Source organism: Styela clava, chromosome 5 (assembly GCF_964204865.1).
Source record: "Styela clava chromosome 5, kaStyClav1.hap1.2, whole genome shotgun sequence".
NCBI lineage: Eukaryota > Metazoa > Chordata > Ascidiacea > Stolidobranchia > Styelidae > Styela > Styela clava.
In genome coordinates this window covers 1,623,484-1,640,640 of record NC_135254.1, presented here as the reverse complement: position 1 = coordinate 1,640,640, position 17,157 = coordinate 1,623,484, and the positions used below count along the sequence as shown (strand labels likewise).

General features: G+C 35.8%; 1 protein-coding gene across 2 annotated transcripts in view; it reads right to left on the bottom strand.

Moving 5' to 3' along the window:
• LOC120343897 (uncharacterized) overlaps window positions 1-12,397 on the bottom strand; it is a 31,296-nt gene extending 18,899 nt beyond the window's left edge. Inside the window, exons 1-11 of one of the 2 annotated variants that reach the window (XM_078112818.1) lie at window positions 12,214-12,397; window positions 11,350-11,541; window positions 9,873-9,962; window positions 9,433-9,573; window positions 7,884-8,090; window positions 7,317-7,511; window positions 6,304-6,452; window positions 5,014-5,125; window positions 3,935-4,096; window positions 3,331-3,570; window positions 2,734-2,847 (exon numbers count right to left, since the gene is read on the bottom strand). In XM_078112818.1, coding sequence (XP_077968944.1) covers window positions 2,734-2,847; window positions 3,331-3,570; window positions 3,935-4,096; window positions 5,014-5,125; window positions 6,304-6,452; window positions 7,317-7,511; window positions 7,884-8,090; window positions 9,433-9,573; window positions 9,873-9,962; window positions 11,350-11,541; window positions 12,214-12,279 — 1,668 coding nt within the window. In that variant the 5' untranslated portion in view covers window positions 12,280-12,397. The remainder of the gene's footprint in view (window positions 1-2,733; window positions 2,848-3,330; window positions 3,571-3,934; window positions 4,097-5,013; window positions 5,126-6,303; window positions 6,453-7,316; window positions 7,512-7,883; window positions 8,091-9,432; window positions 9,574-9,872; window positions 9,963-11,349; window positions 11,542-12,213) is intronic. The other variant, XM_078112819.1, reaches the window with a different exon arrangement.
• Between the last annotated feature and the right edge of the window lie 4,760 nt (window positions 12,398-17,157).

The window sequence follows — 17,157 nt, the reverse complement described above, 5'->3', positions numbered from 1 at the left end:
GAGCTTAGAAAAATTAATAGAATGAATTTCAATTTTTAAAAAAGAGCTCGAAAAAATTAAAAGAAGGAATTAACTTTGGAAATAAAAATAGAGAAAGAGAGAAATTTTAGAAGAGAGCTTGGAAGAATTAAGAGAATGAATTCCAAGTTGAAAATATTAAGAGAGAGAAAGAGAAACTCTGAAAGAGAGCTTGGAAATATTGAGAGAATGAATTTAAATTTGGAAATTTAAATAGAGAGAAAGAGAGAAATATCAAAAAATAGTTTGGAAAAATTAAGAGAATGAATTTCAATTTGAAAATATAAAAAGAAAGAAAGAGAGAAATATCAAAAGTTAGTTTGGAAAAAGGAAGAAAATGAATTTCAATTTGAAAATATAAAAAGAAATAAAGAGAAAAATTTAAAAAAAGGGTTTTGAAAAATTAAGAGAATGAATTTCAATTTGAAAATATAAAAAGAAAGAAAGAGAGAAATTTCAAAACATGGTTTGGAAAATTTAAGAGAATGAATTTCAATAGGAAAATATAAAAAGAAATAAAGAGAGAAATATCAAAAGATAGTTTGGAAAATTTAAGAGAATGAATTTCAATTTGAAAATATAAATAGAGAGAATGAGAGGAATATCAAAAGATAGTTTGGAAAAAGGAAGAGAATAAATTTCAATTTGAAAATATAAAAAGAAAGAAAAAGAGAAATTTCAAAAGATGGTTTGGAAAATTTAAGAGAATGAATTTCAATTTGAAAATATAAAAAGAAAGAAAGAGAGAAATATCAAAAGATAGTTTGGAAAAATTAAGAGAATGAATTTCAATTTGAAAATATAAATAGAGAGAAAGAGAGGAATTTTAAAAGAGAGTTTGGGAAATTTAAGAGAATGAATTTCAATTTGAAAATATAATTAGAGAGAATGGGGGGAATATCAAAAGATAGTTTGGAAAAAGGAAGAGAATGCATTTCAATTTGAAAATATAAAAAGAAAGAAAAAGAGAAATTTCAAAAGATGGTTTGGAAAATTTAAGAGAATGAATTTCAATTTGAAAATATAAAAAGAAAGAAAGAGAGAAATATCAAAAGGTAGTTTGGAAAAATTAGGAAAATGAATTTTAATTTGGAAATATAAATAGAGAGAAAGAGATAAATTTTAAAGGAAAGTTTGGAAATATTAAGAGAATGAAGTTCAATTTGGAAATATAAATAGAGAGAAAGAGAGGAATTTTAAAAGAGAGTTTGGAAAATTTAAGAGATTGAATTTTAATTTGGAAATATAAATAGAGAAAAAAAAGAGAAAAGTTTTAAAAGAGAGTTTGGAAAAATTAAGAGAATGAATTTAAATTTGGAAATATAAATAGAGAGAAAGAGAGAAATTTTAAAAGAGAGTTTGGAAATATTAAGAGAATGAAGTTCAATTTGGAAATATAAATAGAGAGAAAGAGAGGAATTTTAAAAGAGAGTTTGGAAATATTAAGAGAATGAATTTCAATTTGGAAATATAAATAGAGAAAAAGAGAGAAATTTTAAAAGATAGTTCGGAAAAATTAAGAGAATGAATTTCAATTTGGAAATATAAAAAGAAAGAAAGAGAGAAATATCAAAAGATAGTTTGGAAAATTTAAGAGAATGAATTTTAATTTGGAAATATAAATAGAGGGAGAAAAAGAGAAATTTCAAAAGAGAGTTTGGAAATTCAGGAGAACGAACTTAAATTTGAAAATATAAATAGAGAAAAAAAGAGAAAAGTTTTAAAAGAGAGTTTGAAAAAATTAAGAGAATGAATTTCAACTTGGAAATATAAATAGAGAGAAAGAAAGAAATTTTAAAAGAAAGTTTTATAAAATTAGGAGATTGAATTTTAATTTGGAAATATAAATAGAGAAAAAGGAATAATTAAAAGAAGGAATTTAAATTTGGAAATTTAAAGAGAGAAAAAGGAATGTAATTTGGAAATATAAAGAGAGAGAAAAAGAGAAATTTTGATAGAACGATTGAATAAATCAAGAGAATGAAGTCAGTTTGGAATTATAGAGAGAAAGAAAAACAAATTTTGTTAGAAATATTGGAAACAGTAAGAGAATATATGTCACTTTGGAAATATAAAGAAAAAAAAAATAAATGTTAAAAGAGTGTTTGGAAAAATAAAGAGAATGAATTTCAAGTTGAAAATATGAAGAGAGAGGAAGAGATATTTTAAAAGAGAGCTTGAAAAATGTATAAAATGAATATTAATTTGGAAATATAAAGAGATAGAGAGAGAGAGAGAAAGAATTTAAAAATAGGATTGGAAGAATTAAGAGAATGAATTTTGATTTAAAAATATAAAGAGGGAGAAAAAGAAAGTTCAAGAGAGAAAATGGAAAAATCAAAAGAATGAATGTCAATTTGGAGATAGAAGGAAAGGGGAGATTTAAAAAAAAAAGCTTGGAAAGATTAATAAAATGGATGTCAATTTGGAAATATAAAGAGAGAGAAGGTTAAATTTATACGAGAGAGAGAAATATAAAGAGAAAGAAAGAGACAAATACGAGAGAAATTTAGAATGAGAGCTTGGATAAACTAAAAGAATGAATTTCAACTTGGGAAGATAAATAGAGAAAAAGAGAAATTGGTAAAGAAAGTAACATTGAAATTATAAAGAGAGAGAAAAATAAATTTTTTAAAGAGCGTGGAAAATTGAAAATATAGAGAGAAGAAGATAAATTTTAAGTGAGAGCGACGAAAAAAAGATAGACATTTTCACCTTAATATTCTTGTTTTCATCTTCTTCCGAATTCTCTTCGTTTCCTTCCAGTCTTTGTTTCCTTGCTTCTTCGAATATTTTCTTCTCTTCTTCCAGTAACTTTCTGCGCTGTTCCTGCAAGATACGAACATGAAAGTATAGTTGAGTTGGGTTGAGGAGTGGGACTAGTCAGTAAAAATATTAAACATATTTGTGCCCGTGTGCAACAATACACCAACAAGCCCATGTCTGAAAAATTTGCCGCATAACATACATCTAGGTTCATAGGGTTAGAGTTAGGGTATGCTCTTGAATAAAATCTAACTGTTTTTATCATAATCTGTTTTTCACATGAGCAATTTTTCCTATGAGGAGAAATTACCTGCAGCAAATTTTCCTAGAACCCAACCAGTCAGTTTGTTGTGAAAAAATCGCTTTTTTCTCCAGAACTACAAGTACAATCAACAATTAACTATATAACTGTTGTACATAGGCATTCCCCTGTATGATTGAAACCTGCAATCTCGTGCACGACGTGCAGGAATATCAAAATTGTCTCATTGACGCCTAGAAAAATTCGCTAATCGTCGAGTCTGACTCGGCTTTATCCAAGCTCACCTGAATTTGCCAGCGTTCCTTTTCCATTCTCTGTCTTTCCAAGACATCAAACCTGAGTTTCGATCCATCTAACTTAGACGGTTTTCCTTCGTTGGTTTTAGGCTTCTTACGCCGTTTTGTCAATTTCTTCTTTTTCCTGTCGTTCTCAGACTTTTCTTTATCGCTTTCAGGCGAATCTCGTTCTGATTCTGAATCAGTGCCGCTAGATGTTGACAGAGAATCATCTGATTGAGCGCTCGCCTGTAAAGGGAGTTTGGAAGGATATGATTAGCATTTACACATTAATCCCGGGGGATAGGAAAGCCATTAGGACGGTTTAATCATTCAATTATCGCGGTCACGTAAATCACCATACGAATGGCAAGGAGTCCAGCACTCCTCTCGCACATAAGTATCGACGGAATTCGATCCTGCGAACCCACGCAGGGTAATCAGAGGTGCGGTGGCAGAAGTATTCATAACGTTGGCATGCGAAAAATTGTTGGCTTGTCAATAACCGAACATTATTTTAGTAAACAGCATAAAATAAAACTCATTAATAAATTAGTAAGAGACGTAAAGTTATAGGGTGATCCCCCTTTTCAATAATCCAGTCAAATCTCACCATTTTTTTCTTCTGTTCGGCAAACATTTTTTTTTCATCTTCCAGTAATTTTGCTCTTTCCCGCTGTATTTCTTCCCGTTTTTCCTGCAGTTTCTGTCGGTTCATGATGTCGAACTGTGTCAGTGATGAATCCAATCTCCTAGGCCTTTTTTGTTTTGTGCTCTGTAATATAAAGAAGAAAATGAATCAGGTGCAGGTGCAAATAGGACAAAATAAATGTCATGTAAAAATGATTGTTTTATATCAGGTGTACTAGTGTATAATGCATTGAGCTACAAGTCCTTTCTCCTTATTTACTTCCTACTTTGGCGAGGTATGTTTCAGTTGCCACAAGGATGTTTGAACAAGATAGTTTTATAAATATAATAAGGAAAAGCATAATCTCTTTCCATGAAACAACAAGTATAGAGTCTAACTTATTCAACCAAGACAAGATATGGCCTAATCAACAGCAAATGATGATTTGGAGGTTATGTTATACTTATTATTTTATATTAGTCATGTAATTTTGCGCCACAAAAGCACAAAATTCCGTTTAACATGTGAGCATATCCTTGTGGCGAGATTTTACGATTTTTTTTAAATTTTGGTCTCTTGAAAAAAAGTTGGAAATCACCGCATTAGACCACCGCAACCTATGCTATTGATCATCACAAATTTTAATAAAATATTATTGAAATTAATCATTATATATTATACAATCAGTAACGAGGTTTAAAATTGTAACAACGGGTAATCTTTTGTATCGAACTGACTAACAACGGGTTCCCTCATTTTGAAATTGTGTGTACGTCACTACGTAAGCTATGATATCATGACACGCTTTACATCAATCTTCCAAACACCAAATATAACACCAGTTATCAACTGCGCTATTTGTAACCCACTATGTAAGCTACGTTTACTACTATGTAATACATAACTTTCGAAACGCCAAGTATAACTAGTTGCAAATTTAACTAGTTGTATTTAGTTGCGGTGCACGTTACCCATTTACTGCGTCGTTTAATGTCTGAAACAAATAATTCCAAGAATGTTTCAATATAGTTATATCCTTAGCCAGAGACAACTTTCCATACATTTACCTTCTTTTTCTGTATTTCCGCTTCTTCTTCAGAACTTTCCTGGTTTTCCAGTAAATTTTTCTTCGATTCCTCAAATATTTTCATTTCTTCCTCAAGAAGTTTTTTCCTGATTAGATAAAAGTATGGAAGATAAAACAATTGATAAGAATGCTCCAGAACATTGGATGTTATATTATACTCATATTTGTCCTAAAAGAAGAAAGCCGATAAAACGATAAAGCCGATAAAGCTTTATCACAACATTTTTTTCACAATAAACACAGCAAAATAAATTTAACAAAAGGGTTCAAGATGTGTTCGAAAACACGTTTTGACCAAACTCTGTTATGCTAGAATCTAAAGCAGCTGTGGAAATGTCTTTAGACTCGGGGCCAAAAGTTTTGCTCATATAGACTGGCGGGCCATGTAAGTGTGGCGTGAAAAGTTATTTTTATGAGAATATTTAGTGTCACAAAAGCGAAAGTAAAAACAATAAACTCGTGCAAAAATTAAATTTAATTGCAATATCAACAAATTCCTTGGTCTATTTTTCAGCTAAAACATCAAAATTTTGGTGCTCCCGAAGTTTGCGAACCAAGATGGCGGACATCGGAACGTAACATGGGTAACAAGTTAGGGTTAGGCGATAATTTTTTTCCAATTTTCCTTATCTTAGTCCTATTATCAGTTCGAAGACTAGCCAAGAGCCTCCCGTAGTATTTATACCTAAAATTATGGCCTAACCCTAACCTAGTACACATATTACATTCCGATGTCCGCCATCTTGGTTCGCATACTTCGGGAGCCCCAAAATTTTAGTTTTGGTTTGGTTGTGGTAGAATCAGGCGGGCCACATTAAATTACGCAACGGGTAGGATTTGGCCCGCGGGCTGCAGTTTGCCCATGTCAGCTTTAGAGCAAATGGCGTCACTATCGCACTTATGCAGAATCAGTCAAGACAAATGTTTTCGGATCCCAGACAAGAAGTTTTTAAACTTAAGAGTAAGAGTGAAGACAAAAAATAACTGAAACAGAAAGTTTTTGAATATACCGTAATCTACGGTAATACACAGGTATAAGATGATTATATAATGAGAGTGTTGTTTTACTAGTTTTCGGTTGAAGACCTTTAGGTGTTCCCCGTGAAAATGGTTGTTTTCTGTTTTTTTTTTTATTGACATAGATAGATTTAATTTATATAATCAATTGCACAGGAACGCATCAGCCTCTAGAATGGTTCATTGGGTCCCACTTATAAAAAGATTGCAAACCATTCTTTCATACAGAATTTAACAAAATACAAACCTTCTTTCTTGAATTCTTTTTCTCTCGTTTTCAATTCTCTCCTTTTCCAAAACATCAAATTTTGTGAATGAACTTGAAAGTCGACTCGGTTTGGTTGTAACTTCCTCTGAACTTCCGGTACTGGGGTCAGATTCTTCATCACCAGCGGCCTGGAAAAGGTATCGACGCAGTAATATATAGTGGTTCATTTAAAGCGGGAGTGTGCAACATTTTTTGTCGGCGGGCCATATAACCAACTTCTGACATCTAGCCGGGCCATTTCAAAAATTTAAGATCTTTCGGGTACATAATGAATTGAAAAATTTTCACCACAAAAAGGCTATAGCTTAGTCTTACAGAAATAAAGGCAAAAGGCCTTGAATTTATGGATTTTAACCCGTGTGTGCGCTTTTTTGAACATAAACTTTCAGGTTAAAAATTTGATGCTTAGTGGGAAAATATCTGAGTGTTGACAAGGGCCACACTTATTGTCTTGGCGGGCCGGGTTGTGGCCCGCGGGCCGTCTGTTGCGCACCCCTGATTTAGATACTTAGAAGAATAGCTAGTGGTCGGCAAACTATTTTTAAGTGAGGCGCAAATGGTGAAATGGAAAGGCCCAACAATTGTGTTGGTAAGTTCAAATTGAATCACTTAATGAACTTGTTAAGGGACATTCAATTTGTTTAGTTGAAATGAACATAATGTATGATCGTTTGTGCCGAAATCGTTTTGTAAACGTACCCATAACAACCTCTTAACGTTCTTTATTTTCATACTTACTGACTTCGGGGTACTCCCGACGTATGTGAACACCGGAGCGTAGTATGTGTACCAGGTTAGGGTTAGGCAATAATTTTTTTCCAATTTTACTTATTTTAGTTCTATTACGAGTTCGGGTCTAGTCAAGTGACTCCCGTAGTATTTGTACCTGAAATTATGGCCTAACCCGAACCTGGTACACATACTACGTTCCGGTGTCCGCCGTTTTGTTTCACATACTACAGGAGTACCAAAAATTACACAAAAATCTCTACCAATTTTGCTTCTCTGAACATTCTTTTTTCTTCTTCCAGTCTTTTCTTGCTTTCCCGATCAGCCTTTTTCCGTTTTTCCTCTTCCCGTGCTAGGGCGATCTCATCAAACCTTGTTGAAAGTTTTTTCGGCTTCTTGACTGGTGCCGGTGATTCCTTCTGCTGGGTCTCTGAATCACTGTCCTCTTCGGATTGATTCTGGAAGAAGATATCAGTGGCTGCACACACGGTCTTTTTAGGAAGGAAGGCGCAGAAAAGCGAAGTTAAATAAAATATACCGAAATTACTGTTGATTTTGTTTTTTTGTTTGTTTTGTAAAAAAAATTCGTAAAGAGTTGAATTCCTTGAATCTGGGTCATGTAGTAGGGGTGGGATTCAAACTCAAGACCTTTATCTTGCTGTTCCGACAAAGTTAATCAACTCCTGACTAAACAGATTTATCTGGTTCTGTTCGCTTATTTCCTACTCTCCCATACCCTGATCTAAATAGCAGGGATGGGATTCGAACCCCAGACATTTAAATTGCCCTTGACAAGGGTTTACCAACTTTTGAATATTGAAGAGACTAACCTGATTCTGTTGGCTTATTTCTTTGAACGCTTTTCTTTCTGCTTCCATTTTCAATTTCCTTTCTAATTCAGCCTTTTTTCGTTCTTTTTCTTCCCTTTTCTTTGCCATTTCTTCGAAACTGGAAGCGTTCAATTTACCAGGCTTTTTTATTCTGCCTTTTGTGGTGAATTGTGTCTCATCTTCGCAGTTCTCAATTCCTTCTTGTTTCTGAAAACGAAATTATGTTGAAATTTGTAGGTTAGTTCGTAAGACCTTTCATATCCGGAGTATGCCAAGTCAGATTGACATTGTGAGACACTGTGCCTACGAGGCCACGAAACAGTGACACAAACAAAGCAGCCACCATTTGCGGTGACTACTATTTTAAAGCAAATTAACAATTATGTGTTCAATTCTCCAACCGTAATACATTTATTTATTCTCTTTCTTTCTTCTCACGCGATATAAAAATTGCGTGGGAATGAAAAATATGACATAAAAAGTGAGAGAATGATACGTGAAAAACCGAACTTGTCGTCATTATTGTCCCCGGGGATAAAAAAGACATCATGGTAGACTAGCTTAGATTTGAAAACTTGAAATTAAAATGGAGATTGATACATGAAGAGAATGATACATGATCATATGAATATGCCATCTCATCGGTTTTCGTTTCTAAATAACTGAGCATTACTTTCATATTCATAGTAATACGTGGTTTTAATATTGGTTGGAAGGCGAGATAATTTCAATAATACTGACGGTCGATTATCGTCAGCCTCAAATGCACCTTGGTTTTTTATCAAGTGTATGTAATGTGCTTCCAGCATTGGTAAAAAAATAAACCATTGAATGCCCGACTGAAATGTGTGAAAAACTACAAATAATAGAACCAAGCATTTCATTATTACGGTATATCTTAATTTCGTATCTGCAGTGCACGACATAGAGTTCCTAAAAATGGCTATCTCATAAAACGGCGAATTTTGACGAATTTATGAATGATGGTTGATGAATTATGAGAGAAATCATGGATCGAATTATGATATCATAAGCCCCGTGACATCACAAAACCTCACGCTTAATCTTTCGTTTTCAATTTCATTGTCATCGTTCCGTGTCAGCGGTTCTCTTTTCTCTTCTCTCATTGTATTTCTCTCTCACAATTAATTCTTAATTTTGAAGGCTTTGAACCGATGTCACCAATAGTCACGACAAACATACTCTGAAAAGTATTCCAGAAGCTCACATACGCCACCATTCCCATTTAAAAAAATAAGACACTAAATGCATTGTTTGGGTAAAATGCTGAACAAACGGTACCTCCGAAGTCTGTGTACCTGGTTAGGGTTTAGCCATAATTTTATTCCAATTTTCCTCATTTTGGTTTTATTACGAGTTCGGGACTGTCTGTGTTAGCCTAGTTAATACACCACCTGCTCATGGGTTTCAGTCCCTTTACACAACTTGATGTAAAGTAGGCGAATAAAATCAGTTATCTCCATATTGGTACACACACTTCTGGAGTGCCGATCAAATATCATTAAAAATCGAACCCATGCTCGCATACCTCTTGTAATTTCTTTTTTGCTAATTCAATTTCAATCATCTTCCTGTCCCGCTGATCCTTTTCGTTCCTTCTTTTTCTTTCATTTGCAGCCTTTTTCCGCTCATCTTCTTGCTTTTTCTTCTCCAATTCTTCAAATTTACCCTGAACCACATGAATTTATATTTTTCAGACATTCATCGGGATATGACCGTTTAAATGACATCCACAAATATATACATAAAATACGCATAAAAAAATCTGGACTTCCTGAAGTATGCGCACCAAGATGGCGCACAACCTGAAATCTTAGTGCGCATACTTCAGGCGTACCAAAAATCCAATAATATAATTTTGTTTACCGCTAGTCCAAGTCCAAGTATACAATAAACCACAAGAGATTTTTAACGTCTATTTATAACGTTTGGGGGGATCCCTGTTCCATGTCCTTCTATATGCCTTACCTTCACTGTTCCTTTCAGCTTTGGCACAAAAGTCGCCATTTTCTCAGAAGGCTTCAGAGTCGGCGTGTCGTCTTCAAGAAGTGCGTTGATCTGTGATGTCATAAAGTAATACCAATTAGGCAATTAGTCTGTAGTGCCGTTGTGTTAACTTGACTAGGGCGGAATTTTTAGGATTATTCGCGGTAAAAGGAAGCCAATTTAGGCGGCAAAATCACATGGCGAACCGTGGCGTCTTGTGTGATTGCCATTCCAGGAAACGAAATCTTTTAACTAGTTATTTTTTTCAGATGTTGGTAGATGTGAAAATTGAAGCATGCTGTTTCTGACCAGCGCCATGTGGCTAACTAATCCCATACCCGACATGAACTGGTAACCAGACTTATCGGCTTTCCTCTCCCACGGGATAAATATGGAATTTATATCCTATTCTAAATAAACTATTCGACGCCGAAAGTTCAACATTAAACGTCATAGGAGTCGAACCAATGACAGGGTAATGAGAGGTAGTGATTGACAGTTAAGGTTGGATATGCTATTACTTCGTGTATTGATTTGGAGGTACTCCTGAAGTATGCGCACCAAGATGTCGCACAGCCTGAACTTTAACCGGGTACACAACCTGAGTTCAGGTTGTGCGTCATCTTGGTGCGCATACTTCAGGAGGTCTGGATTCCGTAAAGAACGAGTGGTCAGCCTCACGTCGACAAAGAGTCCATTAATCCTCAACGGTCGATTTATTAGATAGATAATAACAAACAAAATTCAATTTACTGTGAATTTACAAACAAATTTACTGCATTTTTAACAGCGCGTTATTAAAATAACATCTGCTCAAAACAATTGTCTTGGGATTATGCTGTAATAATGATACGTTTGTGTCACGTGATACAGCAGGTGATCGCGTTCGTCTGCCACAAAAATTCCGGGAATTTGACTCGTCGTAACGTCGCGCGTGCCTTGAAAGAAAATCCAAGCCATTACGTCAGTGGTTCCAAGCCTTTTTTGATATCATAGTCAAAGTTTAATTATTATTCTCTCATTGTCTATAAAAGCCTGTTTCAGTTATTTCTTCTGTTATTCAAAATCACTAACGAATATCTTGCACTCCGGATTTAGCATATTTTGAATAGTTTACGACGTGTCCATAATTATGTATACCAATAATACAAAATTATTTGACAATATTATTGAAACAACACCGAAACCCCCTCTCCCCCCCGCTCAATATTTTTCTTTTATACGTTTTTCACTGAAGCAAGGATCTGCACAATCGGGCACTGATTTGTGAAGTACTTAATTTGGAAAACTTGAGAGCGAAAATAATTCTTTTGTACAAACATTCTATACAGACTTTTGAGCCGATTTTACCCTAAGCATTGTAAATTATGATAGTATTCTGGTTATAACATAAGTAGCTATTCACAATGGTTGTTTGAAGCTTTTTTTGGAGCGAAATACAACTATTAAAAGTCCATACCTCAGCCTTGAACTTCGCGACCTCTCTCTCTCGTTTTTCTTTTTGCATTTGTCTCATTTTTTCGTTTTTATCGAATTTCTTCTTTTTTTTGTCTTTTTCTGAAACAGCTGATTGGAAACGGTCCAATAGTTTTCCTTCACCCAAAGATGAAACGATTTTGATTGGTCCTTTTGAATCCGCATTTTCCCGCCTCTGTAAAAACGTTAGTTGAATTTTAGTTGCTGTATTCTACAGACCACAAGGTACACTGCCAATAGATTGCTTAGACTTGGTTTTTATCCATACATAAAGCTCAACGGAGTTGTTAGATTAAGATCGTAGTCAGTTTAAGTTGTATTTTAGGTCGCCACAGACTTTATTGTTATGGGGACGTTTTTACTAAACACTACGTTTTCTCTCTCACTCGATTCGACGGCGTGGTTTTCACGCCTTTTTCTTTCGCCTCGTGTGTGTAGCCCTGGAGTTTCAATTTTGTGCGAAATCGTTTTGTTAACGTACCCATAACAACCTATTAACGTTCTTATTTTCATACTTACTGACTTCGGGGTACTCCTGGAGTATGGGAACCAAGATAGCGGACACCGGAACGTATTATGTGTACCAGGTTAGGGTTAGGCCATAATTTTATGTAATTTTTAATTTAATTTTCCTCATTTTAGTTCTATTACGAGTTCGGGGACTAGCCAAGTGACTCCCGTAGTATTTGTACCTGAAATTATGGCTTAACCCTAACCTGGTACACATACTACGTTCCGGAGTTTGCCATCTTGATTCACATACTACGGGAGTATCCTTTTTCTTCATACTTACTGACTTCGGTCGAATAAAATGTTGCGAAAAAATAAACATAGAATACAAACTCACCCTTCGTCGCCTCTTCTCCATAGTTGCGTCTCCGCTCACATTTTCAATGATCAGATCGGTGGACATCGTGGTTGTCAAAGTAGTATTCTAGTTACTGTGCAAATTGGAGGCAATCGGAAAAATTTCAATTCGATTGGGAGAACGGATGGAATAGAATATATTACTTATTAAACTCTAGGATATTTTGTTTAGTTCCTACTATAGTTCCTACTTGAACGCCTGCAAACCGTATTTATATATATATATTATATGATAAGAGCCATTATAATATAAATAGTATGATATAAAATTGGTAATCTACCTGGAAATGGATTACTAGCCGTGTACCGACAGTTGCTATAAGATGCATAAAAGCATTGAAAACAGTCAAAAACCACCAAAAACGTTCCAAAACAATGAAAAACCACAATAAACACCAGATTTTCTTTCCTTGAGGGTAAATATGAAACTACTCTCATTATCATATCTAGCGCACATCATCAACGCATGTGCGCATAAAGATATATTCAAGCAATTGGATGTTTTGTTGCCCCCGCCAATAATGCAAAGACGGGAGATTTCAGGAAAACACGCCTCGCCTAGTTTTAAAATAACAAATCAGTAATCGTCCAGTTACGAATAATTTGAAAATTTAAATTTCTAGCGCAATCTGTATTCCTAACTAGATCTTTATCATTTTTTTTTTCATTTTGAGCCGTTCGATTCAGATTTTTGCCAAAGATCCAAGCCATATTATCGGCTTTCCTCTCTTTCGGTATAAATACTACAAATTCCTCACTTTCATATTCAAGACCTATCACTACCATAGTACCTATCTCTACTGTCTTACAATATTTTCACCGCCTGCTATATAAAACGATTCGTGCGAATTCCAACAGCAAATGTACCAACTCGGAAAAGTGCGATTAATAATTGTTACTTCAACGTGTCGCAGTTCTGGCATCGCTATTTATCACAGCTGCCCCTTTCGCTCGTCTTTGGTAACATACTCGAGATCTCACACTCTGGGGGATTCCTGCTAAACTGCGCGAATTTTGTCACTGATACTTTAAGAAGATAGAACTCTGAGAAATTTTACCGGCAATCGCCTGGCATTACATATTATGAAGGTCGGATCATGCGTTTTAGTGGCTCTAGGAACTTTGGTGCTTAGGGCATATGAATAATAATAATAAAACCTCCAAACTTTTTCATAGTTGTCAACTTTTAAAAACAAAAAATAATCAGAAATCCATTCAACCGGGCCAATATTAAGGTCTGTTTCGTCTGACGACTCGAACAACCTGAGGTAGTTAATCTTATGTAACCCCGACTGATGGTTACTTCAAATTCTCATCATTTCTCTGAATGCGGTCCCCCTGGGATGCTAATGACAAACAAACGCTAAAGACTTAACTACCTGATACAAGCTCTGTTTATCACGACATTCCGTGCGATGTTAAAAACAATCACGCGCGTTGTAAAATTAACCATAATTTCAAGGTAAATGAATTGTAGCTATAATACTTAATTTCTCTTCAATGCGGCTCCTCTGTAACACTAATGTCTAACAAACGCTTCTGTTGATCATAACATTAGGTGCGCTGTCAAAAATCACGCAAATCTTAAATCTTTTCATCAATTTCTATCCTGTGTATTTGTTCTTCGTGCTTGCTTAACAATGCTGACTTCAATTGGGGTCGTGGAAAATTTTAATATATCGGAAGGAGTCGCGAGCTAAAGCTCGGGCTCTGTTCCTCTCAATTTAATTGTTTATCTTGAGTTTTTTTAATAGCTGAACTGCTAATTGTGCAGTTTCACCATTGATGAGGGTCAGATCAAGTCTTTTTAATGGGCGTTTAGATAGAATAGAACCCCGACCGATGGTAACTTCAAATTCACTTAATTTCTTTCAATGCGGCTCCCCTGGGACGCTAATGACTAACAAACGCTTATCTGATAGAAGTTTATCACGACAATCCGTACGCTGTTAAAAACAATCACGCGCATTGTAAAATTAACCATAATTACATGGTAATTGAATTGTAGCTATAATCCACGAATTCATGACCAACGAAAGACTTTTGCAGAACTTTCGTACTATACAATACAAACACTAAAAAGTAAGAGAGACTCATTTTCAAGAAGAGTTACGGTAGATACTGAAGCGCAAAGATCTACTGAAACAATGTATGATTTGATAGCTCCCTATTATTCGCAAGTAATAGCTAATTGACGCGAGAATTGAAGCAGTTCAAGCAGGAACGGGCCTATGAACGGTGACCGTACTTTTGAACCCATGCGTATATCCACGGGTTCAATCTATTTGCGGGTGCTAAAACCCATGGGTTACGGTTAGTATGGGTTTAACTATCCGTGAAACAAAAAATATTTCCATATGTGCAATAGCATACAGGTGAAATTGTCATGGGTTCAAATGTACGTGGGTTCAAATGTAATGGAACCCCTATGAACACGTTCCGGCCCTCCCATATTTCTGAATGAACGCAGGACTAATGAAATCGGCTGGCATCGTAGACAATAACACCATAATCCAATTCAATGTTACAACTACACTTAACGTTTTATCTAATCTCTAAGTAAAGTAGCGCTAATTGATGTGACGTACTCGTTTCCCTGACAACGGAGTGACGTTAACCAGGTCGTTGAAAATAGAGATAAGTCTTTAAAGCGTTTACGATATCATAAGTGTTTTGTAAAACAAGAGCTGGGCGGCTGACATTTCGCGCTAGGACTATGACGTTACTCTGCGTGTACTTCTATCCGCACAGTTTTAAAACGGTCTTTAGCCAGTGGTGGGATTCAGCCAGTTCGCACCGGTTCTATAGAACCGTCTCACGGAATTTTATGAGATGAGCGAACCGGTTAGCATTACTGGTTACTGTCAATGTTCTGTTTGTAACAGAACCGGCTGAAAAATATGGCTTTTGTGAAGGAACCGGCTGACAAAAAATTTGAATCCCACCACTGTCTGTAGCCCGAAAAAATCCTCTAATTATAAAGCCCGAAAAATAAACGATCCTCTAATTATAATTTACGCATTCTCCAGGACCCAGCCAAAAGAACCCCCCATCCACGTTTTCGGACCCGCTAACAGACACGGTATAACTTGGCAATTAGAAATTTCAAAACACCCCGCTTTGAATATCCATGACTACGGCCCTGGCATATCTCGCCACTATACACATTTTTTTCGTATCATACAAAGCAATTTTTCGCAACTTGAAACGTTTTTCAGCCCTTCAAGATTCCACGTTCTCCGGACCCGTTAGCAGGGTGGTCCAAGGTTGTCGGCCACGCGGGCCACACTATTATTTTCATATTGTTCGCGGGCCATAATAGTGTCAAGAATAGGTAAACAGTGCTATACAAAACAAACACTTTTCATTATTTGTCATTTATCAAGCTAAAACATGCAAAAAACCACTAAAAATTATTTTTATGACGAAATAACACCAAATGCGTTTTTTTACTCTCAATCACTCAATCAATGCGACGCGGGCCACAGATAATGTAGCGGCGGTTGTGCCCGCATGTGGCCCGCGGGCCCGGGTTTGGACCACCCTGCGTTAGCTAATACGATCTAACTTGACAATCATACACTTTGGAACCCCATTTTGAATATTCATGACAACGGCCCTGGCATTTCTTGCCATTATACTCATTTTTTTCTGAATATACATAGCAATTTTTCGATTCTTGAAACGCTTTTTAAACCCTCAAGATTCATGAAAACAAACGTTTCCGTACCCGTTAGCTGATACAGTCTAACTTGACAAATAGAAATTTCAGAATCCCCTTTTAATTCGAGAGTTTTGCTGCACACTTACACAAATATATTTTTGTAACGTTTGACAGTTGTAAAATGCTTGTCTGAAGAAGCAAGGAAATGTAGTTAGTTTCACGTGAATTCAACTCTTAGGTATTTCAGAATTAGAATTCCCAGAACCCCTGCTTTGAAAATTCATGTCTATTCTCCGAGCATCTGCTACCACTATACACTGTTCTCGACTGTCTGTCTAACACTGAATGTAAAGTAACAGGGTATTTCACTTCAATAATATCACGGGAGATGAAACACAGCCGTTCCTTCTTAGACAACTGGCATGTCGCCTCGGTTTCGTCTCAACAGCTGTCAGTCACCGTTGGAAGTATCTCTGTCCCAAGCTTGGTTTGAAGCTTCATTGTTTTCAACATCGCAGCCGCACTGGGCCCCGCGATAATAAATTATAATAATGTATAGCAGTCGACCCTTCTTGGCCCGTGGCCCTCGTCCGGAGGACTTTGGCACTCATGGCCCCTCTGTTTATCATTCAAGTGATATTCATAGTGTTATTTTGATTAGTAGATTCCAAATCCCATTATTTCTATACAATTCATGCTCAACAAAGTGAAAACACTTTGTGAAATAACCTTATCAAGCAATGAAACTAGGAAAAACAGGGAGTTCCCTTGTAAAGCCTAATGTGAAATTAGGTTTGCGTCACACGCCGCTGTCAGTCACCGTTGGAAGTATCTCTGTCCCAAGCTTGGTTTGAAGTTTCATTGTTTTCAACATCGCAGCCGCACTGAGCCCCGCGATAATAAATTATAATAATGTATAGCAGTGGCCCTCTTCCGGAAGTCTTTGGCACTCATGGCCCCTCTGTTTATCATTCAAGTGATATTCATAGTGTTATTTTGGCTGGTAGATTCCAAATTCCATTATTTCTATACTAATTCATGCTCAACAAAGTGAAAACACTTTGTGAAATAACCTTATCAAGCAATGAAACTAGGAAGAACAGGGAGTTCTCTTGTAGAGGCTAATGTGAAATTAGTTCTTCGTCTAGCATTGTGCCCTCCCCCGACAACTCTGTCGCCTGGTTAAGACCGCTGGTGTATAGGATGTCCATAAAGTCTTAAATTTTTTTGAAATTGCAAAGGTAATTTATCGATATCATG